At 39.9% G+C, this 26,211-nt stretch overlaps 1 protein-coding gene across 2 annotated transcripts in view; it reads right to left on the minus strand.

The window, feature by feature from the left end:
- Positions 1–1,424: 1,424 nt before the first annotated feature.
- arid3a (AT-rich interactive domain 3A) overlaps positions 1,425–26,211 on the minus strand; it is a 28,359-nt gene continuing 3,572 nt past the window's right edge. The window contains exons 2-9 of one of the 2 annotated variants that reach the window (XM_058401778.1): positions 20,625–21,243; positions 20,021–20,303; positions 7,803–7,875; positions 5,980–6,163; positions 5,261–5,508; positions 4,791–5,075; positions 2,523–2,612; positions 1,425–1,776 (exon numbers count right to left, since the gene is read on the minus strand). In XM_058401778.1, coding sequence (XP_058257761.1) covers positions 1,646–1,776; positions 2,523–2,612; positions 4,791–5,075; positions 5,261–5,508; positions 5,980–6,163; positions 7,803–7,875; positions 20,021–20,303; positions 20,625–20,965 — 1,635 coding nt within the window. In that variant the 5' untranslated portion in view covers positions 20,966–21,243 and the 3' untranslated portion in view covers positions 1,425–1,645. Of the gene's footprint in view, positions 1,777–2,522; positions 2,613–4,790; positions 5,076–5,260; positions 5,509–5,979; positions 6,164–7,802; positions 7,876–20,020; positions 20,304–20,624; positions 21,329–26,211 lie in introns of both variants that reach the window. The other variant, XM_058401779.1, reaches the window with a different exon arrangement.

Genomic DNA, 26,211 nt, shown 5'->3' on the forward strand with positions numbered 1-26,211 from the left:
AAATAATGCCAGGAAGAAAATATTGTATTGCTGACACATCGTCTCCATCATTCTCTCTAATGCACTCAACAACAACAACAACAACAAGATTCGCTATAAGGTCAAAGCTGTTCGTTACGGGCTAAAAAAATATATATCGCTTTCAGTGCTAGCTCAGTGATGTTTAACTGTCTGCCAGAATGAACGAAAAATAAAGCCTACAAGATGAAATAGCTCACACACATCCACTGTGCGAGTGAACCTGCAGTATTTTCTCTTTAAGGATAACGTTTTCGTGTGTGTGTGTGTGTGTGTGTGTGCTTAGATTACAGTGTTCAGTGAGACAACTATGGAAATATAGAATTCTGCATTATAACAAATCTGTGTAAGAATGAATATATTATGTATGTGAATTTGGCAAGTTTCTCTATAAGAAAGATTTTTTTAACAGTCTAATATATTCAAGGATGATGTGGGTTTGCTTAAAATATATTTTGATTAACAAGTTCCTTCTATTGTTTCTACATGATTCGACAGAGATGTTTCTCCTGAATAATAGCTAAACAAAGTGATTAATAGCGGTCTTTACTCTCTTTGTCCTATATTTTGAAAAATTCTTTTTCCACTAGGCCACTTAATAAATCTACCTGTTGAAGAGTTTTCAGAAACATGGTTTATATACACAGACACGTCTATGCTGGCTTGCAAAAATATATCCTCCATAATGTCTGTAATGCATTATGCTTCTGCCTCGCTAAGTAATGCCTCTAAATCGATCAGACTTTTTTTTATTTTACAGCTGAAATAATTGGCATTTCGTTTCTGAAAACTGGTAAAAAAAAATGGTTTCCACCGTTCTTTTCCGTAATGCCGAGTGGTCAGGCACTCAGCATGTGGGATCAGAAAACAGGCAGGAAGTTGCATGCGGTCATCGTCGTAGTTTTGTCACGCCACCGTAACGGTTGCTCCGAAAACGGAGAGGTTGTAGGGGGTTCACAGCAAGGCACTCTAGATATAGATGTATAGTTTAGAACCTTATTTGCTCCTTATTAACACTCGTGAAAAATTGCATTCATAATGTTTTTCCAGAAAGCATCATTGTCAGTCTGAATATGTGTAAAAGTGTGTAAACAGTGTGCTACCATTTTCTACTGCTCTACTAATTCCAAGTATTCTGTATCCAGAAAAGAAATAAATTATTCACAGGTTTTCCATCCATCATACATGAATATATATATATATATATATATATATATACTCATATATATATATTCATATATATATATATATATATATATATATACATATATATATATATATATATATATATATATATACATACATATATATATTCATATATATATATATATATATATATATATATATATATATATATATATATATATATATATATATATATATATATATATATATATATAGGTCTGCTTTAACCATAAAACTCTTTTGTTGCTTTAATCTTTTAGTTCATTTTGGCTACTGAACAAAAGAGTAAATAAAAGCGTAGAGAACCTGAGATAGTGTATGTCAAGGGGTCTGGAAACTTGTTATTCCTGCTAGTTTTCTGTTGTTTTTTTGGCATAAGCTCTAAAAAATGAGGTTGATTTTTGGCTTTAGCTAGCTTTGAGACGGGGAGGTTGTGAGGTGTTTAGGGCGACGGGTTGGTGGAGCTGGATGAGGTAGGTGTCTGAGGGAGCTGCTGAGAGGTGCTGCGCTCTCCAGTCATTTTGTTAGCCGTTCCTGAGGAGTTTAGACTGGTAGCTTGAGCAAAAAGCACGCCTGCAACAAAACAAAGCACAGGGACAAATGTAGGTACATGATTAAATCCACAACTGTCTTTCATATCTTCTTTCTTCTTAGTGTTCTATTTCTGATTATATATTATATATATATATTATGTGTGTGTGTATATATGTGTATATATATATTTTTGTGTGTGTGTTGTATCTTGTAACAGACTAAGCTGCTGTAAAGCAAGAATTTCCCTCATGGGATCAAGTAAGTAAGTCAGTCAGTGAGTGAGTCAGTCTGTGAGTCAGTGAGTCTGTCAGTAAGTCAGACTGACAGAGTGACTCACTCACAGGCAGTCACTGAGTCAGTCTATCTGTCCATCTGTCTGTCAGTGAGTCAGTCTATCTGTCCGTCAGTGACCGTGAGTCAGTCAACCTGTCCGTCAGTGACCGTGAGTTAGTCTATCAGTCAGTCGGTCTGTCAGTGAGTCAGTCTATCAGTCAGTCGGTCTGTCAGTGAGTCAGTCTATCAGTCAGTCAGTCTGTCAGTGAGTCAGTCTATCTGTCTGACTAAACAAAATTTTTCATTCATATACAGAATTCATACAATAAATGGACTTCTTTTGTAAATAGGTCTGTTTAAACACAACTTGTAGCATTTATTTTCACTCTACACGAGGGCCATTGCAAGCAGACTGCAAAGCAAACGTTTTGTAAAATTATTACATGAAATATATAACAACAGGCCTGACCACTGAATTTCAACATACAACATTTGTTGCATCTGCCACTCACCAGCATAGATGACGCCGTTGAGCTCCACTGACATACTAATGCTGTTCAGGCCATTCGTGGTGAGGTTGAGGGCAGAATCCTGTCTACTTTCTGAAACAGGAAAAAAACACAACACCTTGATAAACACAATCAAATACACTTTATATTACTCATTCATTAATTTCTAATTTCTCTTCAATAACAGCTTCATCCTGGTCAGGGTACAGGTGGATCCAATTCAATTTAATTTTACACTGATCAGCAACATTGTGAGCAGCGACAGGTGACAGGGTGGGATATATTAGGCAGCATGTGAACATTTTGTCCTCAAAGTTCATGTTTTAGAAGCAGGAAAAATGGACAAGTGTAAGGATTTGAGCGAGTTTGACGAAGGGACGAATTGTGATGGCTAGACCACTGGATCAGAGCATCTCCAAAACTGCAGATCTTGTGGGATGTTCCCGGTCTGCAGTGGTCAGTATCTATTAAAAAAAATATATATATCCTGTAAGTCTCCATGGAGGCCCCACCTCGCAACTTACAGGACTTAAAGGATCTGCTGCTAACATCTTGGTGCCAAATACCACAGCACACCTTCAGGGATCTAGTGGAGTCCATGCCTCGTGGACCAACACAATAGGTCATAATGTTATGCCTGATCGGTGTATTTATAGAGCTTTTAATAATGATCATTGCCACAAAGCAGCTTTACAGAAATCTGTTAATTCAGACAATAAATTTTAAATGAGCTGGCCAAAGGTGATGGTGGTTGTGAAAAACTCCCTGAGATGATATGAGGAAGGAAACACTAAATAAGCTCACGTTTACTATGAATTTTATCAGATAAAACCGCAACTGAATCACTTAGATTTAGGTTACAACATGATGTTTATTTCTACTGCTCAGCACAGAGGGGATTTCCCCACCACCACACAGCCAACACTGGAGAGGCATCTATTCAGGTGAAAAATGGGTCAGCACCTTGACTTCATTTTTTCTGTCTCATTCTCACACAGACTATTGTTTAGCGTAGGAATACTACTACAGTTTTTCCCCCAATCTTTTTTTTTTTTTTTGATCACACGGACTTGGGGGGAAATTTCAGGCCAGTTACCATGAAAGCACTTGTAGATTTACATAGATTAAGAATAGAAACACGCTTATGCGTCATGGCCTGAAGTGAGAAAATAAATGAGTCGCGTGATTCATGTCAGTACTATACTACAATGAAACTAGTAAATGAAAGCCAGGGAAGGACTGGCTTCACACCAGGAGGATAGAAGCAGTACATGTTGTTTAATGAAAATGATGGGGGTTACATCACCACGCTTTACCACAACAAATAATTGCTGGAAATTTCTTAAGTAAGGTTTCCCCCAAAAATAATCAACTTCAGCATCGCTCAAGAGTAACAGCTTGTCGATTCAGGGAAAGCCTGGCATTTTTTCTATAAATCATTCTTTTGGCATTTCTTCACATTTTCCCCTTTATATACAAAGAAATGAGGGGAAAATATAAATAGACTATGAAAATTTTTTGTTTATCTTCTGATGTATATATCACAATTAAAAATATAGAAAATTACACCAGATGTACAAAAACTCAATCAATTTCACCAGAAGTAGACCTTCTCACATTAAGAAATGTTAGAACGTTATTTAGCAACACAACACATCACCGCACCCGAAAAGGACAAAATATGGAAGGCAAAACTGAGGGAAAATTGAGGTGAATTTGATATTGTACACCGATCAGGCATAAAATTATGACCATGTGCCTAATATTGTATTGGTCCCCCTGACCCTGTGAGACTGTGTATTGTGACCCCTTTCTATCAGAACCAGCATTAACTTCTTCAGTAATTTGAGCAACAGTAGCTTGTCTGTTGGATCAGATCGCACGGGCCAGCCTTCTCTCCCCACGTGCATCAGTGAGCCCTGACTGTCCATGACCCTGGCTCCGGTTCACCACTGTTCCTTCCTTGGACCACTTTTGATAGATACTGACCACTGCAGACCGGGAACACCCCACAAGAGCTGCAGTTTTGGAGATGCTCTGATCCAGCGGTCTAGCCATCACAATTTGGCCCTTTTGGTCAAACTCGCTCAAATCCTTACGCTTGTCCATTTTTCCTGCTTCTAACACATCAACTTTGAGGGCAAAATGTTCACTTGCTGCCTAATATATCCCACCCACTAACAGGTGCCATGATGAGGAGAGGTTCACTCTTCTGTCACATTCTTAAGATGCTCACTAGTACTCATTGGGACATGTCTCAAGCTTTGTTACCTTGACTGTTGATGCGGATGTTCATAGGCATCTGGGTGCTCATCGCTAGCAGGTTCTGCTGCAGTGCCCTTTGCAGGAACCGCTGGTGGTCATCTGTAGGCACAGCCATCTTCTTCTCGGGCGGCTCGCCGGATTCCAGCTTTTCCCTCAGCTGCTCAAGCGCAGCAACCTGAGCAGCCATGGCCGCCTGCACCGCCACCGCCTGAGCTGCCGCTACTGACTGAGCTGCCAGAGTACCGGGCAGTCTGTTGGCCTGTGCGGTCAGAGACTGACTCGCATCATCTTCTAGGTAAAGCAGAGAAAAGGCAAGTGAGGTCAAAAAGATAGGAAGTGAGGAATGAAGTTCTTAATACTATCAAAATCTCAATATTGTCTCAAGCCTATTTAACCATTAGGGAGAAGTAAATTCATGACATGCAATTTTTTCACTTAAACATCAAGTACACATGAGTTTGCAAGCCTGTTCTTACCCTTCTTGACCTTTTGAACAGAGCTAAGTGAGGTATCACTGGTGCCCACAGCCATACCAATGGTGGGCACAGAGATTTTCGGGGAGGACAGCATAGTGGGAGCCCCGTTGGGCGAGTAGGTGAAAAGAGAACCGCCGAATGCCGGGCGCCGTCCCTCTCTCCGGTTACTGTCTATGGCAGCCTGGAGCTCGTTGGGGTTGCTGAGACCCCGCTTTTCACATTCGTAGGGGTAAAGGTACTTCATGTATCTGGAAGAAGAAGGGGTTACAAATGTGAGGTCCAGGAGAACAGATTATAAACTCAACAAGAACAACCTGCAGCACCACTTCATGTGCAGGAGATGTATGGTTCCTTTAACTTTTCTGACCACAGAGGATTATTCAGGACTTCCTTAGAAGGTTGTGTATTGTATAGACGTGTCACATCATGAAATAATAATCTGATCAAAGCCCCAGCACCACCAAGCTCCACTGTTGGGCAATTGAGCAAGGACCTTAACCCTCTCTGCTCCAGGGGTGCTGTATCATAACTGCCCCTGCGCTCTGACCCCAACTTCCGTAGCTGGGATTCGCAAAGAAAAGAATTACGCTGTGCTGTAATGTAACTTTGAGGTATCACAACATCTACACAACCTTACCTTTATTTATTTTCTTTACTTATAATTCTTTGCAGAGGAAAACATTCTTTACATCAGAAAACGTCATGTATATAACACTCACTGTGTTCTGAGAGTGAAGGCAGCGCTGGTGATTGAGGTGGGCAGGTTCAGACCTTTGGTGATCTCCCTCCATAACTTTTTATTGATCACCTCCACCAGGCCACCCTTCTCTGTCACCAGCTGGTAGAGCATATAGAGATCTAGCACCTGCTTGGCCATGATGGGGATCCTGTTCACTGGAGTACCTGAAAAGAAACAATGAGAATGGATTTACAATGGGAATTTCTACATTTGGACAGCATTGCAATTCCATTAAGATGTGCATGTGTGCTCTCACTATGGGGTGAGAATTATGAGGGGGATGTGGAGGAGTCGTTTGTCTGCTTGTCCCTAGGGGGCAGTATTAGGTTAAATAACTGTATATACACATATCAGCCGTAACATTAAAATCAACTGCCTAATATTGTGTGGGTTAGGTTCAGGGTTTCGTTTGCTTCGTTGAGGCACAGATCCCATAAGAGCCCTGAAGGTATTTGGTACCAAGACAGATCCTTTAAGTCCTGGTGGGGCCTCCATGGATCAGACCTGTTTGTCCAGCACATCCCACAGATGTTGGATCAGATTGAAATCTGGACAATTTGGAGGTGAACTCAACACCTCAATCTCTGTCAGACCCAAAGTTTCCCAGAAGCACATTTCCCAGAGCATTATACTGCCTCTGCAGGCTTGCCTTCTTCCCATAATGCATCCTGATGCCATCTTCACACCAGACCCTTTCCATGACATGAATCATCAGACCTTCTTCCATTGCTCCATGGTGATGCTCACATGCCCATTATAGCTGCTTTCAAAGGTGGACATAGGTTCAGCATGGACGCTAACTGCTCTGTGGCAAAGCAGCCCACTATACAACTGTGATGGAGTTTGTGTGTGCTGCCACCTGTCCAGCATAGCCAGCGTTACCTTTTTTAGCAGTTTGTGCTACAGTTGCTATGTAGGATCGAAACAGACTGGCTAGCCTTAATTCCACATGAGCATCAACAAGCTTTGGTCACTCATAGCACACTCACTGGTAAAAATCACTCAGATCCTTATACGTGCCCATTTCTCCTGCTTCCAACTCATTAACTCTGAGAACTGACTGTTCACTTGTTGTCTAAATATATCCCACCCCTTGACAGGTGCTATTGTAACAAGACCAATGTTATTCACTTCACCAGTCAAGTGTTTACAGCTGATCTGTGTTTGTATGGTACACATTATAAACAATAAAGCTGCTGCTTCTTCTTTTTTTCAAATAAATAATAAATAGGGAACTTCAATGCTGCTTATATGAGGGGGGAAAATATCTGTGTACACTTTTATATGTTGGAGCCTATTTAATAGAAAGGTCAGATGATAAACGTTCTGATAAGTCCAAGGCCAAGCTAGAGCATGTGCTCGTTTTCACACATATATGGCAGCTTTCTGTATGTTCAGAGGCCATAGATCAACTCCGTCATACTATAAGCAGTAAAAGAACGTCAGCAGCTATAAAGCAGTTGCTTCATCAGGCTGAAACTTGAGCTGGGAGCTCATTCATTAGAGGAAGAGAAACCTAGGGGTATAAATGTAGATATAACTTTGAAAATTTGTAGGGTGTAAACAGTTAAATGCCTCAACAAGGCAGACAAAGCCATGAGGAAATGTCTGTTAAAACATGTAAAACATTCAGACTGAACTGAAAGTGTTCATGGACCATGACCGTTTGCAAGGCACATTTTGTGCCCAAGGACTGCTGCTATGCCACATTTACTAAACAAACGCAGATTTGGGAATCAACTCAAATCAAATGCCACAGTGATGTCTGATAAATAAATGTTCATTTCCAGGCTGATTATGTACCTCTCTTCTGCATGAAGCTGAACAAATCATCCAGGAACTCTTTCCTCTTGGGATCACTGTCCAGTTCATAAAGCTGTGAGGAGAGAGGGAGAGAGGTATAGAGGGAGGCGGAGGGAGGAGGAAGAAGGGGGAAGTGAGGGAGGGAGGGAGAGAGAGCGAGAGCGAGAGCGCGAGCAAGAGCAAGAGCGAGAGAGAGAGCGAGAGCGAGAGAGAACATAAATGATGAGTTAGGGCAGTCAGTGTAATCTTGATTTAAAAAAAATAAAAAATAAAAAATTAACCAGAAAAACTATAAATCACAGAATTATTATATAATTGTGCTAATTGAGATTATTAAACCATTAAATTCCACGTGTATTAACATAAATAAACCTAATCATTCAAACACATTCGTTTTAAATTGGCTCCTTGTTAAATCGCATAAACATTATTTATAATATTTTATAAACTAAATACATTTTATAAAAATAAAAATAGATGTATTAAGTCTCCTTTGCAACGGTTTAAAAACAAAGAGAATTTAATGGCGGTGTATTTGCATTATCACACTTCTTTTCTGTTTATTACACAAGTGGAACGAAATCCACGGAAAAGACAAACCAACTCATTTGTCGTTATTAAGCACAAAGACAAATGAACCATCAGCCAAAATTTCACAAGCATGACAGGACTAATTGCCAGTTCCTCCAATTGTGGTTTAAGCCAGAGCTGGTTGAAAATCTGAGATGGGTGTGTAATTTTCTTCTGTGTATATGTAGGCTGTGGTTGTGAAATGTTATTTAGATTTCAAGCGGTAGACGCCTTTGATATATCTGTAGGCACCTAATGGAGCATTGTTTCGCTGCACACTGAAAAACATGGGCAGGCCCAGACAAGAGCCAACAAAACTCGGGGTTCAGTTTCCTGAGTAAAAGCAAGTGCATTGTCATTACGGTGTGCCACATCACAACGGTTAAATTCAACAATGAAGTTGCTCGGATTTAGCAAAAGGTGTGAGCAGACACAGAGCAGCACTCAACACGCTGGCTGTATACCACAGTTTCTACCACAAAGTAGCAAAAAGAGCTAGCGGTTTAGGATATTAGCAGAAAAATGTTGGACCAGATTCTTACACATATGCAAAGACCAAGGCTGCTTTGCTTGAGCTGAAAGTCTGAGCAACTTGTGGGCCAAAGAGACAGAGATCACATAAAAAAAGCCCGTTATCAGATTTTATGATGGCATTTTGTTTCTGATATATTGGTCTCCCACATCAAGCAGATCTTGTATGAGTAGAAAAATGACTGCCTTGGGGTTGCTTTCCAAGATAGCCGTGCCTTGATGACTTTTGATTAAGAAAAAGGGAGTTCAATTCTTGTTGATATTAAAGGCAAGATTTTAAAAAAATGATTAAATGATTTCATTGTAAGGCTGTTATCAGTGCAGGAAGACCTGTAGAGCTGGTATTTCATCCACATATACTTCTTTTTTTTTTTTTGCTGTTCTGCTACAACATTAAGAACATTTTTTGGTAACACCAAAAAACTAAGAACCACAAGTGATGCCAATCAATCTAGCGAAAAGTAAACCAGGTGGAACTATTGGTACTGGACTGGGGGATAAAGAAGAAAACACACACACACACTTCCCAACCGTCACCCGCTACATTTATTAGTAGCGCACTGGAACATATTAGTCATGTAGAAACTAGCAACAATCCATGAAGATATCAGATTCTAAAATATGCGTTAGCAATGAACTATATAGTCAAATATTCTGAAATCTGGAATTACTGCATACTAGAGAGCGTTTTCATTTTCACTAAAAGCTGACAGGATCATCTGTGAAGGCTTCACTGTGATAATGGCATATCAAGGCTGCCAGAGAGGAAGAGGAAGGCAGATACCAACGCCTCACGCTGTTAGCCATTAGATCGTGCTCATAGTCACACGACCTCTTATTTTTTATCCAGGGAGCAATAGGAAAGGTTAATTATTACATCTCTTGGGGACAAAACAAGGAGAGTAAGACTTCAAGGGACGGACACTGAGGTAAAGTAGTCCCAGAGGGCTACTGGAAAGTGGGGGAGGGGAGGGGGGGAGGAGTCGGATGACCGAGCAGGGGGTGGGGGTATGACAAGGGTTGTGTGTGTGTGTGGGGGGGCTGTTAATGCAGCGTAGGCTTAATTACAGGATGCATGCACTTTGAGAAATTTATGGCATGGTGCTTCTCAAAAGAGCTTCCTCCTAGTCAGTCAGTCTCTCTCTCTCTCTCTCTCTCTCTCTCTCTCGTTTTCCTAATGGAATTCCATAAGTGTCTCCTTCTCATTTACAAACAGTCCTTCCTTTTCCCAGCATGCCAAAGCACATCAGTGGATACTTATCAGCTTTGGTGATTATCACAATCAAAAAGAATTTATAAACCCCCTCCTGCTTCCTCCAAAAAAAATTCCATAATTCCTTTTTAACTGATGCTGGTCTAAAGCTGTTAAACACACACACACACACACACACACACACACACACGTCAATACACATTATTGAATATATGCCTTGAATGCAAAAACAAAAGCATTGAAGCTTTGCACAGGAATACAGCAGAAACCCTGAGACTATTCTGAACAGCGTTATCTACACCAATGCAGCAGCCAAAGCTTGTTAACGTCGAGCTCCAAAATAAAAACCAAATCGACTCCTTCATTGTTCTGCATGCTTCCCTTCACACAGCGCAGGCTTTATGACAGGATATTTGGCAGGATATTTGGCCTGCCAACATCCTAACTTTTACAGTGGAAACACATCCCTGGACCAAGGACAAACCATCCCCATGTATGTGCTGTCATTAATGGAATTAGCTGTGTGATGGAAAACATTTACAGAGCAAACCAGATGTTAGCTTGTTGGTCTAATAAGCGCAATGGCTTTCAAATTTTATATTCTAATTCTTTTTAAAAACAATAAATAAATAAACACACACAGATGCTGAAATAAAGTCAACAGACCACAACACAGGGCAGATTTCAGTGTAATGCAAATACTTTTCACACAAAGCTTTATGCTACAGCTGCTAGCAAGATAATTCGGTAGTGTGACAGAAGTATAATTAAACCAAGACCAAACCCTATATCTTAAGTAAACCGAGGGGGGAAGAAAAAAAATCCTACAAAAGAACCAATATATTAAAGCAGTAATTTGCCTTCAGAAGATTATCCAAATCGCTAGCTACCTAACTTTGCTAGCTAAGTATTCAAATATATTTTGTGTTGACAGTGGCTAGCTGTTAGCTACATTATTTAGTGTTAATGTAATACAGCACTATTATGTCTACATTTCAGTAATATTACTGAAATAACTACATATCAAAGACTGTGATTTTATAAGATCATCTTCATTTCTGTGGTATCAAATATAACACTATTTTTTGGTTCTTTGTGTAAAATTTTTTGTCACATTTGATCTTATGGGAGAGAGGATAAAATCTATGCTAGTTGAATGTCTAATTAAAGCAATAATATTTTTCACACTCCTATGCAGGCATTAGCTTGGCTGTTTATTTTAAGTATAATTATAATATTTATACTGACTCTATTTTACTCTCTCACACTCTCCCCTGATTGGCTGCTGGCTCCTGCCAGTCAATATAGAGTCAAATTATTTTTTGTGCCTGAAGTCGAACTGGAAAATACAACTGTCTTCAATCTGAACCAATAACCTAACTACTTAGGCTTACTACTACAGCATCTCAGCTACCTTGCTATACAATTAAGTCGATTTGCCGGATAATTAAGTTTATCTATCTCCATCTCTTTCTATCTATCTATCCATCTATCCCCATCTCCATCTATCCATCTATCTATTTATCCATCTATCCACCTACCTCTCTCTCTCTCATATACACACTGGTCTAAATACATAGCCATTCAGTGAACACTATACATACACACACCTATCTATCTATACATGTATACACATACATATATAGAAAGACAGACAGATAGATGGATGTGTATTTATGTGTGGCAATGTATTCGATGTATTTAGACCAGTATAATACTTTTTGTTTGTTAAAATGTATATATAGATTGTGTGTTTGTGTGTATAGATAGATAGATAGATAGATAGATAGATAGAGTGTTTTAACAAACAAAGCATAATAAAATTAATAAACTGGTCGGAACACAGTATTTTATTGTAGAAATACACCATGTGTACATCAATGCCGTTCAGTGAACACGAATCCATCACCATGGTCACAGAGAAGGCCCCTCAACACGCTTTTATGACATACAAGACACCGGTGTCGAAACCCTGTAACGGCATTTCACACCTGCCATACGCAGCATGGGGGAAGGGCAAGAAATCAACCGGTGAGCCAGTTTCAGTCTTACAGAGCGAATTTACTCAACATGCCCCAGAATCATAATAAAAGAGGACGAGAACTCCAACGCTGAAGGGCGGGCAGGCCCTGCGAACGTCTCTGCTAAAAGGGAGAGGCATTGTGTGAAAACAATAGCGCTGGCTTCCGTAACCATGGCCTTATTCTCTTCAACTGAATCAGCAGCACAGACAGGGCTGTAACAAACACCTGCATGGTGCGAATGTTACTGTGCGTGTGTATCACGGTATCAGAGCGAAACCTGAAACTCAAAGATCTGCACCATTTAATAATTCAAATCACTTTGGAATTTGGCAATCTTGCAAATCAGACATTAAACAAGACCGTTTTAGCTCCTTGCGGGGCAGGAAACGAAATTTTAAGCAGTAGCGGTTTTGCGTCTTTTCCCGAGAGAGGTACAGTACACCTGCAGCCCTGAGCGGGGAATGAGTTGGCACAAAAAAGAAAAAAGAAAAAAGAAAAAAGAAAGAAAAGACGACCGAGCCTGGGGCCTCTTTAATTTTTCGCAACCTCCATGAAATTCTGAATAGGCAGATAAGAGACAAAAGAGGCTCAGATAAGAGACAAAATACAAATGAATTTGCAAATTAGCACTCTTTCCTGTGCTTCATTCGTACTGCCTGCAAATTTCCTACAGTTTGTTTACGTTCTGAGCTCCCAAAAACAACAAAAAATGAAGTTAAATGCTCTGTTTTTCCACCCGATATAAATGTACAAATTTCATCATCGAGACAAGTGTAAGGATGCAACTGTTTACACTGAGAATTAGACAGAGACCAAGTAAAACTCCTGCATTTTCACTTCCCTTTTTTTTGTCTCAATATTAAACAAAAAGGGGGAAAAAAACCCTGCTTTTAATGTGTTATGATGTGCAAAAACAAGCCAAGAAGGAACTCGCATATTAATAATCAATGGCTTAGTAAGGCTCTTGTGGCTTGGCCTTTCAACCCCCTTCCAAATGTCACAAAACCTCTTATTTGCATCTAATGACATCCTCCCTGCTCCCAAAGCCTGTACAAATCAATCAATACTAAGATGGACAAACGATTAACCTCGGACAGACCCCCAGTTCATCATTGAAACACTGACTTAACTGTATGTGTTGGTATTTTTTTTTTTTAATAAATGGTAGATTCAGTTGTACCTCAGATCCAAGGTTCTTTGGAGTTTTTAAAAAACCATATATTTGTGTATATTCGCTTCCTTTCTTCAAAGTCCTTCTTCCTATTACGAACAATGTAAGAAAATTTGAGGAAGATCCCAAAGACCCCATTTTGTTTACCTCTTCAATTTTTACCACCACCTTGGATTGATAAAGTGCTTCTGTCAAGCCATGACATTTTTCGAATAGGTTATCATGTGTTGAAAATTTCAGTCCAACACCAAACAAAACACCATATTTTGGAGCTAGATAAGGGTCCAACAGATATCCACCAGGATATCTACTTAAACACAGCTCCAGCCCTTATACAAGAGGCTGATTACTTGCTGTAGGTGTGTTAGATTTAGGGTTGATTTGCACTTTGTACAGCAATTTGAGAACTAATTACGCTTACATAGCTAATGAACAAAAGGCTAAACATTCCGAGTCGCACAAAGCTAATCTAAGACACAACTGAATGAAGAAATTCAGTGATGCCACATCCACACAATGTGCATTTCATGCATGTTACAGCAGAGGATGTGATGCACGAGGCAAAAACAGGAAGGAAGTTGAACGCAAGAAATGATCCTGAGTAAAGTAAAAGGCACAGCAAGCCCAGGAAAACTGCTGTGCTAAGCCTCGGTGCCTTCTTTATTTACGTTCCAGCGGATCTCCCCATCTCTTTCTGCTCTACGCCGAACGCCTGGCAGTTTTTCAAACCGCAGGTTATGTGGCTCTGACGTCAGCCTGGCTGCTGCATGCGGAATACTTCGCATGGATTTGCTGCCAGTGAGCAACTCCTCATGGCAGTGTGTACACTTTGGCAAGAATTCAACTAGGGGAGAAATCAAATGGACTTTTTCCCAGGTCGTTTTGCACCTTCTGATCTAAACGCAGCTTCCTTAAACAAATCATATGAAGATGTAATGGTCACAATATGATTAAAAACACATATACACAAGGCGTTAAAACACGGATGTGGAAGATACTAGGAAATACTAGCACATTTTGTCCATATCAGAGGTACATCAGACTGCTTTCAGATAAGACCTATTCCCTTTTCTGCATGTTTCTCACAATAAGCATTTTATGTGATCAGTGTCTGATTTCTTCAAGAGCAGCATTTCTAGTGAGTCATCTCCCTTTAGTTTGGCTGCATGCTGCGAGTGTTCTGAGAAAAGCACTCAGTAAGAAACCAGAGTCAGAGGAAGAAATCAGCTACATGACAACAAAGTGACAACGGGTAAAAAAAACAAAAAAAAAACAAGCGGTTTGTGTCGATCACTGAATCTTAAAACTCTATATTTACAAAAGAAGATATGAAATAGATACTAGTCAAATATTATAAAAATAAATAAAACAGTTTCAGTTATGCATCATGAAAATGAGCCACACACACACACACACACACACACACAGAGTATAATATCTAATTTAGTGCAATGGTTTCAGTCGGCGCTGCCTCCTGCTATCCACCTCAATGCATCAATGTTTAATACAAAAGCCTTTAAATGGGAGCTCACCGGGGAGGGAGGTGATGAATTTTTAAAGACATGTCTGCTTTACTGTCCATCTGGGCTCCATTTGTCCTACTGCGGATATTTACAATACAGATGAGACATCAAAGGCCGTTTCTGCCTCCTCTTTTGCCTCAGAAAGATATGCGAAAACAATCATTTTAACACTTCTAAAATTTTTTGCTTGACGCAGATAGCAGAGAACAGACTGGTCACATGACTGTGTGTGTGTGTGTGTGTGCGCATGAGTGCACTTGCTCCAGTGTCATGATCTACAAGCCGTTGTGACGAGCTCATAGCTAAAATCGTGACTCAACCAGAGAGTGTATTTTGCTTCAAAAGCGATGATGACCATATGCAAACTGAAGTTATATGTAAAACATGTAAATGGCAGGTGGCAGCGCAAAGAGGAAACACTGCATATCTTTACAGTCACCTCAAGTCAAAGCATAATTCGTATCCTGCAAGCTCTCGGTCACAGAGAGAAAAAAAACCCACAGGCTATAAAACACTTTTTAGCCAAGAAGACATGGTGAAGAATACCACAAGCAATCATCAAAGCAATCACAGAGCAATCATCTACGACAGGTCTCTGGTTCAACAGGATATATATTTTATATTATATATATAAAAACATAAATGTACATATAAAGGTAATTTGACACTTCTCGTTATTATCATATTTTATATACATTTTTGGTGTATATATATCGCACTGTGTTTATAATCACGTTATAACAAGTCATTGCATATCACATTCTTCTTCAATATATACACACAATTTTTCACCACAGCAATGTTAAAGGTGTGCAAAAGTAAATGATTTTTTAGCATTTATAGAAGTTGTCTCCAGCTTCAGACTCTGGATAAAAAAATAAAATAAAAAAGTGTGTGTGTTATGGTTTCTCTGCAACGTGACGAGCAGTGTTTTTTATTCTTGTTTTTGTCTTATTGTCTGAAGAGTGAAGGAACAATGGATTGTTAATATCTACTGTAACGTAATTGATGACAGGAGCGACAGGTTGTCTTGCAAATCTTTCATGAAGGTAACGGCATAAAATATAACAAACAGTTAAAAAGCACTAACAAATGTTAAATAATTCAGATTGGAAGTCACTGCAGTTTAAGAGAAACACTACACCATGATATGCTCAACATACACCGTGGATTAATTTCCTAAAAACAGCACAACCCAGTGTGTGTTACTCCTAAACACAATGCGATAAATATACACACTGATCAGGCATAACATTATGACCACCTGCCTAATATTGTGTTGGTCCCCCTTTTTGCCACCAAAACAGACCTGACCCGTCCTGCACTGTGTATTCTGACCCCTTTCTATCAGAACTTCTTCATCAGTTTGAGCAACAGTAGCTCTTCTGTTGGATCAGATCACACGGGTCAGCCTTCTCTCCCCACGTGCATCAATGAGCCTCGGCCGCCCATGACCCTGTCACCGGTTCACCACTGTTCCTTCCTTGGACCACTTCTGCTAGATACTGACCACTGCAGACTGGAAACTGCCCTGTTGTTTAATACCTGATTTTTTTTTTTTTTTTTTAAATGAGATAAAATTGTATTTAAAATCTACTAACACTAGAATGATTTTTGTCACAAAGGTCATGTTTGATTTTCTTTTCAGTCACTTGCGAGGGGTTTTCAAGAATCCATGTAGTAAGCGGTTGCATATTTGAAATGGAGAAAAAAAAAAGTCAACAGTCTATAAAGCAAGGATTTGCTTAACCAAAACCACAAACTTGGCTCACGAAAGGCTTCGCCAACAAGAGTGAGTGTAAGCCTTGTTGAATGCAGCCTGTTATATTTTGATAGCAATTAAAAAAAATCACTTTCTTTGTATTCATTTAGGAACATGGCCAGGTCTGACAGCACTATCAGAAGAGAAAGCTTTATTTAATAGGACCGTATCACGATGATGGACGCTCGCTGGACGAACCGATAATCTGAAGCCGAGAGATTCCTCTGTTTTAATGGTTTGCTCCATATCAGTTTCCCCACTTGTGAAATTGAATTTTGTCATGTCTAGCCAGAAAACATTTGGGCGGGGTTCCAACTGAAACGTGCCGAGAGACACGCTGGCGAGTATTGGCAGAGTCTGTGTCCAGAGTGACAGATTATCACTTTCCCCTCAGGCACATTCCTATCCGCTTCCACCCACCTGCCCAAAATAAACTGCAGTGCATTAACCCTTTCCTTTCCAAAACCCACACACTCAATACACTACTTTAAAAAATCACCACACACACACACACACACAACATAATGCAACCTTTATTGGACATGCTTACATAAGCAGCCACTTACGATTATGTAATATTATCTCAACAGACTTGCAGCCCCTTATTAACAGTCACCAAGACCCATGTGTTCTGGCGCCAGTATGATATGAAGCTCTATCTCCATAGCTTAAAACTGCAGTACCATCTGATCGCAATACCTTCTGATTATCTCTAGTAAATAGGTTATGAAGAAACACACAAACTGCCTTGAGGTTTTCTTATTAACAACACGAATCCTTTTCGGTTCCTCTAATAAAGCACTGAACCACAACACAAGGTTTGACAACAGCTGCATAAAAAGCGAGACTCTGGGCAATGTGTAGACATCATAATTGCAGTGTGAGGTTTTCTATGCACACAGTGTTTAAAGTAACAGAGTTTAACACCACATGGCATGGCATGTGACTCTAGCCTGTATCTTGAATGCATAACCATAAAACCTGCCATCAGCATTGCAAATATGATTTAATTTAGAAATCTGGCATGAGATGTATTAAATATCACTTTAAGTGGTTGATTTAAGCAAAAAAAAAAAAAGGTCTGTAATGGATTTTTAAAGAAAATCATCTGTGTGTTTATAGAGTTTCACAGTTAGAAATGAATTAAAAATCGAACTACGGTGGCTGAAAAGTGCAAAACACAATAACAAATCCGACAAAAACACAAGGAAGATTCAGACAAAGCAGAATTTTTTTGCGAATGGAATTTTGACCTCTGATAGGACAAGATCTCTGGTCACTCAGGATCTACAGGAAGTCCAGCAGTATCTGCAGCAGTAGAAAGTGGATTGGTGTGTGTATGAACACAGCTCTGCTCTTATAGCGCTCCTTACATCCTTTAATCTGGAATAGTTTGGTCTCCGAAACATTCCTGGTGTGTTTTTAGAGATCACAAACTAATCTTTACTCCATGATACACTATCAGTATATCCAACATCACACCATATTCCTCACAGTAGCGCTGAATGAATTCCATTTTCTCATAAACATAAATGTTTCTTTATTTTCTTTAAAAGGTTTATGGTTGCACTATCGAAAGAAAAATGGTTTAAAGTGAAGTGTGAACTCCACACAGGTACAAGAAATAAAGTTAGATACACAATTTCCTACTGCCTGTATATCCTGAGTGACAGATGTCTCGTCCAATCAGAGAGAAGAATTTACTGTTCCTACCTTTTCCTCTTTGTCTGAATCGTCCATGTGGTTTTTTTTTGGATTTTGTTTTGTACTTCTTGGCCACTGTAGAAGAACTGAGGGCAAGATGTCCATCACCACACATACATTACAATGGAATGCTTTTCTTGGTGTATCCCAGCTAAGGGAAGTTGGGGTCAGAGCACGGGAGCAGCTATGATACAGTGTCCCTGGAGCAGAGAGGGTTAAGGACCTTGCTCAACAGTGGAGCTTGGTGGTGCTGGGGCTTCAACCCCGATCCTCCCATCAACAACCCAGAGCCTTAACCACTCGAGCCACCACTGCCCCGCACCTGGAGTCCACTCTTTATTTCATTTCTAAAAATGTGAAACTCTATACGTTCTGTTCTGAACGTTTTTTCTTGCTTTCAATTCACCCATGAAAAATAGACTGATGATTTAATCATCCGATAAAACAAAAAAAAAACAAAAAAAAAAAAAAAAGGAAAAGCATGCATTTCCACCACTTCAGAATGTAAGGAAAGAGCAGGAGGGTGTAATAATATTCCCAGCTGTGTGGTAGGAAACAGATTGCTGGCAGGAGCAATTACAAAAAAAAAAAAAAAAACCCAGCTCAATGGTGGATTTCATGGTTGTTCTCCAATAACGTGCAGAAAGCAGGATATCTGTAACTAAAATAGCATGATATTTTCAACATGTGCAACGTCAACATTGCTGAGATCTTTTTTCTCTTTCACACAGTCTTAAAGTTTTTGAAACATCAGTGCATTTTATTGGACTTTGAGTAAGTAACCTACAGAGAAACCCTGCACCCTTTTCTGCATGTTTTTTCCGTAATTAGTATTTTATGTGATCAGTGTCTGATTTCTACATTAGCTGCATTAGTATTGAGTCATCTCTCTAGTTCAGCTGTAATGCAGCGAGTGTTTTGCGCTCCCGCTCCCGCTCATTCTGAGAAATAAGAAAGCAGAAAAGTACATTTCTTTCTGTTTGCGCTGAAGCAGCCACAGGACGACAAACGAAAGGTGAAAAACCAACGGTTTGTGTCAGTCTTCTCTTTTCTCATCGTTGAATGCGATCTAAAAGTACTTATTAAATAGAATCTAATGATATATTTACGAAGACCTAGTCAAATATTGTACAACCAAAAACACACACACACACGCGATATTCAGGTGCTTGTGCAGAAAGCAGGGGAAAAAATAAATAAATCAACAGTGCATTTTCAATATAATCTTTTTACCAATCGGTGGTGTAACGTCTACGCTGCTGACATGTTCATGACACAAATGAACATTTCCGTTGTCTCCCTCACAGAAAACAAGTTTTGTTTTGACTAAAATAGTTGTCTAACACTTTTAGTTAAGTGATGTTAAATACGTACGGTTCTAATGTTAGTGAAGCCTAATATACATAAAATATACATAACTAGTGACGGTGCCATATGAATCTACGCAAGAGTGTTAACAGAGTAAGTTAATATTGTAGAGCTCAAAAACCCCAGACTCTATATGTCTCTAATCGGCTCATCTACTGACAAGGCAGAGAGAAAAATCACTGCTTTTGGCTGATTACTGGTAACAGCGTGCTTTAAAATGAAACGTTGTCGATTGTCAGAACAATGAAATAATATCCATCATTTTTTTCTCAAATTCAAGGCAGATTTCTGAAAATTCAGCAACTTTGAAACACACACACACACACACACACACACACACACACAAACATACCTGTCTGAACTGCTCTTCATAGGTCCAGTCAGTGTGGTCCTGGCCGTGTTGCTGGCCTTGAGAGGGCGGAGTTGGGAAAACTGGTGCTCGCTGTTCAGGTTCATGCCCCGATCGCGCCTTCAGCACCTGAGAGTTAGGATGGAGCTGACGATGAGGCAGTAGCAGGATGCCTTGACCCGGGTTGACGGATTCGCGGCTCATCTGCAGGCCTTCCTCGGCCATGTCGTCATCGTAGTCGTCTTCCATCTCCCCCTCAAAGTCGTCCTCGTCCCATTTCTGCTTACTAGAATTGATTGAAATGTGGATTATTGATCCGTGCAAGCTAAGGCATACAACCCGAGCAGAGAAAACTTTGATAAAGTAAACTTCTGTAATCATTATAAAGTTTATGATTAGTCAGATGCTGGGATGCAACTAAACAGACTCGTACGAATGAATGAATGAACGCTTTTGCCGTAATCCTTATCCTTAACAACAACAACATTACTGTGTATCATATACACAATGACAAGCAGTTGCCTAGTTACAGCAATAATGCTTTAATCTTTACACTAAACCAATAACAAATACACAAATTAGCCTTGGCAATTACGACCACACATACATTTGCTCCTCCTCGTCAGATCCCATCATGTCTTTGTAATGCTCCTCTCCCTCCTCCTCCTCCTCGTCTCCATCACCTTCATCCTCCTCTCCAGCGGTGCTGTGCTCGGACCTAGGACTGTCAGGCATCGGCCGCCTCTGCAGTCCGGCTGCGGCGGCCCTCATGGCTGCCAGAGCCGCTATCTGAGCGCGCTCCGTTTCCGAGCTGGAGCTTAGCTTCAGCTCATCGCTTGCAGGGGAGGAGCTCTGAAACGAACCTGTCTGCTGCTGCTGCTCCATTTCCATGAGCAACCTGGCTCGCTGTTGCCTGTGCAAGTTCTCCATGACTGCCTGCAGCTTCATCTCCAGGTGAACAGGACGCTTAGAAATATTGCTTCCTTTGCCCCCCTTCTTCACCAGAAAAGCACAGATCAGGTTTTTTTTTTTTTATTCTAACGGATACAGCCTTCACCCTGACGACCTCGAAGAACGGAAAGCAGCCTCACAGAACTCCGGGAAAGGTCTTCTACTTCAACCTGAGGATTGCCGAAGTTGTTAAGACACTTCAAACACTACAGACGGAAGCAGGCTTTAGAGAGGAGACGCTCCATCCGACGCTGAGCGGTGAGCTCTAGCAGAGCCTAGATAAGAACCGTAGAAAGCGTTAGAACAAATGATCCTAGAATTTCTCAATGGTCCAATAGCATTCTTCTCTTTTAACCTGTTCTATATGGCATATAAGAAAAAAAAATAAAAAATTATATTATATATATATATATATATATATATATATATATATATATATATATATATATATATATATATATATATATATATATATATATATATATATATATTCTGACAAATCATCAATCAGCATCAATTACAGAAGATATATTCTATATAAATAAATGACAAGTCATACGTGTATATGGATATCAGACATCACACACAGAGCATGTGTCATTAATATTACCATAATAACAAACTCTGTTTTTTTTTTATTCATAGCTGTGTACAGATCCAACATGAAGTGGACTGGGTGACACTTTCCAAAATCAAGTCCACGGCTCTATGACGTGAATGTAATGTTGACTGTAATAACACCTATTATTGTTCCCATCTTGCCTTCTGAGTATCCTCTTTCCCCCTTATTAGCTGTTGTTCGGTGCAATTTCAGCTAATCGCTAGGCTTATGATTTCATCATCTCCAGACATTATTACAGCGTCATGAGATTCAGTAAAGCTAGTATTTATAGGCATTACCCAGTCATTCCCCATCTGTGCGACAATTTAACTTCAGAATATATTAACAAGAGGCACACAAAAGAGCGGACCTTTTCCTTCCTAATAAAAGGGAATATGAGCTGGAGTAATAAATCTGGAATGATTCGTGTGGGTGTTTTGAACTCGTCCCTGTCACATACATCATGTGTTCTTACTTTCTGTTGGTGTAGACGTTCATTAATGCGATCTACCGAATGCATGTTCATGTTTTAACAAGCATTCTTTAGTATACTAGGGTTGTGCCATATTGGATCATCCGTGACATTCTGGGAGAATTTGTCTCAAGACAGTGAAAGACAAGAAAGTCTTGAATTTCACCATTTTCATATTGTCAGTTACATTCTTAAAGCAAAAATAAATATCATGAAATATCGCAATATAGGTTTAAACTGTATCTATCGCCCATCCTATGTATTTATTAAGTTACTATACACCGATCAGGCATAACATTATGACCACCTGCCTAATAGTGTGTTGGTCCTTGCCAAAACAGCCCTGACCCGTCCTGCACTGTGTATTCTGACCCCTTTCTATCAGAACCAGCATTAACTTCTTCAGCAGTTTGATCAACAGTAGCTCGTCTGTTGGATCGGATCACACGGGTCAGCCTTCTCTCCCCACATGCATCAATGATCCTTGACCGCCCATGACCCTGTCACCAGTTCACCACTGTTCCTTCCTTGGACCACTTTTGATAGATACTGACCACTGCAGACCAGGAACACTCCACAAGAGCTGCAGTTTTGGAGATGCTCTGATCCAGTGGTCTAGCCATCACAGTTTGGCCAATTTGGTCAAACTCGCCCAAATCCTTACACTTGTCCATTTTTCCTGCTTCTAACATCAACTTTGAGGACAAAATGTTCACTTATTGCCTAATATATCCCACCCACTAACAGGTGCCATGATGAGGAGATCATCAGTCTTATTCACGTCACCTCTCACTGTTCAGAATGTTATGGTTGAACAGTATATCAGCTAATACAATATTATATATATATATATCCATTTATCTAGCTTAATAGTTTTTGGTCAAGAGAAAAAAACATTTTAGTCGCACAAACCTACCCTGGATATTTTGGGACATCAGTGACTTGTATGCATTCTAAACACTACTTACTTCCAACAACAAGAAAAAGTGCACTAGAAGAACTCGGATGACGCATTTATTCGACTGAATTGTGGAATGTTAGCATGGACACTTCCTGAACTCAACTCTCACAGCTTTGCTTACATTGAGGAAAAGAGGCGAGGCTACCAGGCGCCGATGCTGGATGAGAATAAAATTTTCATGATGGCCAACGACACACATCTTACAAATGTCCTGTTTAAATTACCATATGTGTTTGCCAACGACGGACAAAGAGATTCTACTTTCAGTTGAAAAAAAAAACCTTTGTGCACTATTTGAGACAATACGACCTTTCTAAAATACCCTAGACGATTGAGTTTATAGTGTATAGTGTAAGAGTATAGAGTATTGCATGTCATCAGGATGCAGCTTTTCGAAATTGATTGCAAAAAAAAATTGATAAACGACAAAATCGGGGCGAATCGTTATCTTTAGCACCTCAAAGTCACATAATTGTGTACACAATAAACCATTAGGCAAACTTAACGTCTCAAAACAATGACTTGTTTTCACCCCTATAGACTTCATGAACTTAACACACACTTGTGTCTGTTTGCGCATGATATTATTAACTTTTACCTGTGTTATTCTTGAAGTGTAATTACACGTGTGTATCCGAGAGTCTGTATATTTTAAACAGTCATGGCCACCAGTTAACACACACACACACACACACACACACACACACACGCACACACACCTCATTTAAATGAATGTTTAAATTTTTCCCTATGCAAAAGTACACATTTTAAGAAGAGCTTCTTTTTTTTGCTTAGTAAATCAGAGCTGGAGTCTATTGGCCGATTCGGTCATCAGACGGGATAGTTTTAGTTTGGTAATCCTGCGACGCTGAACATAAATCTAATCTGTTGAGAAATTGTCTTCCCATAACATGAGAAAGAAAACAAACACAGAGATTGTGAGATCCGAGCAAACAGGACAAGAGATAAGCAAGGGTCTAATTCCACACATATACAGACCCAAATCCACATCCCTTAGGCTTTAGTACAGTCTACATACACCTACACACACAACCTGGGCAAACTAGCACACGAGACACATCTCAAATCACCGGCTAGCACAGAGACACTTTATTTGACCAAACTGAGTGGCCTTTTTAACAGCAGCCTGAGAGGACAAAAATAAGTCTGTGAGTAAGGATTCTAATTATGGCACGTGAATATTAAATAAAGAGCAAGTGCTAGCTAAATTAGTGGCTGAATGTTTACCGTGTTGGCCGGCTTGCAAAGGCTGACTGTTCTTTGTTTACACCAGTCACTCAGGCCTCTGTTTACGAACAGGATGCAACGTCACAGTCTTTCGACTGCACTCCTAACCAGGGGGATATGCTCAGCCGTGAGCCACACAATGAGAAACACAGCCGCAGCACAGCGGTACAAAGCGGTATGTGAGCGTGAGAGGAAAATCAAACAAAATAAAATCCCCTTTCATTCACTCGACTCTAGACTGACAGAAAGCATACAGTAGCCTTTCACGTTTCTGAGCGCACCAGCGCTTGTGGAAAGTGAAACGATCTCACCGGTGTAGCATGAAGTCGGAGGATTACCGACACGTTTAAGAGTCCAGAAAAGGAAATGCTCGTTGGATTAACATGTATAGCAGTGCATATGTTCAGTAATCTAATTTATCTTTAGATGTTTTCGTGCACCCTGGAGTGTGTCATGAAGTGAAAAGTCACTAGAAAAAGGCAGGCACCATGACAGTTTCCTCTAAATACACAGAGGAACACGTTGTTCGTGAGGAGGGGAAACAGAAATGTAAACTTTAAGGGCAGAAACCTCGCCTCAAGAAACTGAAGATGTCTGTCTGGGGGGTTCGGGGGGGAGGGGTTTCTGCTACTATCTAACAAACTGTAGCTTCAAGCTGTTAACCAAAAAAAGTCTGCTATAAGGAAACGGGCTTAAATTAAACGCCTCCTGATAACGCAACAAATGAGATATTCATTTATTATATGAACATGCTTATCAGTGTTATGTTTTCTCTTCAATGCAATACTCAAAGCTTTTGTCTTAAAAACCAGGCATGTCATAAGCTCAATATAATGTACAAATCAGCGTTATTAAAAAAATGCACGGTTTCAACAATGAGACAAAACAGCAACAACACTGTAAGGGTTGCTAAACAGCGCATTTTTCACTTTCACAGCCTAGAGGGCTATAATCACATACAAACACATTTTGGTCCATTTTTCATTGCGAAGGAGGACAAGGTTACAGTGATCAAGACGAAAACAATATGATTGGGATTCCAGTTTGGCCGGCTCGTCACAATGAGCTCAACCTATTTCAACAGACTTCTAGAAACTGAGACTATGTTACAATCAGAGAAACAGAGGCTTTTCAATGCCACGAGCACAAGCAGAGACCAGACTCTGGAGGTCATCTTCCCTGCTTAAAATAACAGAAGTCTGAAAGGATAAAGAATTTGGAAACGGGTACACCTGTGGACACTGGCTCTATTCTATATGAACATAACATCCTTCAGGAATCCTTTTCGGTCAAGGACAATTCCATGTAGGATGAAAATAATGCGACTAATATCCCAGAATGTTTATTGATCAAGCTTGTAATTTAGCAATCAATTTCCTTCCAGTGTGAGGCAAAAGAACGCCATGCTCAATATCGCCACTGTTGCAGAAATGTAGCTGAAACTTTCCAAACTGCCCAAGTTTTCCTTTACACATCGTTAGTTTTATGTAACAGCATTTTCCTAAGGAAATGTTTTTTTTTTTAACTCAAATTAAGCTGGAACGTTCTCTTCTTATGCGGCATGTTCTCAAAGAACAAAAAAAATCACTGCTTTCCTCGTCCTGTCTCTTGGCAGGAGCACAGACATTCGTGCCAAAACCCTCACGTGTGGATTATCTGACTCATAGCCAAGCCACTTGCCTTCCGACTGCAGCTGTAAAACATGCACACACCTTACTCAAGCTAAATCCTCTGTCTTAAACATGGATCTTCTGGTAATTATGTTAATTTGTAAGATGTCAGAACCAAAGATATATATATACATATATAGAGAGAGAGAGAGACAGCCTCTTAGAGCTGCTGGACCAGAAACCTGATGCGTGGTAACATGCCAAGTGGAAACCTGTTCAGCAAGCTAGATCGAGGATTTGCGATCCAAAACAAAAAGAAAAAAACCTAGAAATCAGATTGGCTTGAAGGTA

Source organism: Hemibagrus wyckioides, linkage group LG10 (genome assembly GCF_019097595.1).
Source record: "Hemibagrus wyckioides isolate EC202008001 linkage group LG10, SWU_Hwy_1.0, whole genome shotgun sequence".
Lineage (NCBI taxonomy): Eukaryota > Metazoa > Chordata > Actinopteri > Siluriformes > Bagridae > Hemibagrus > Hemibagrus wyckioides.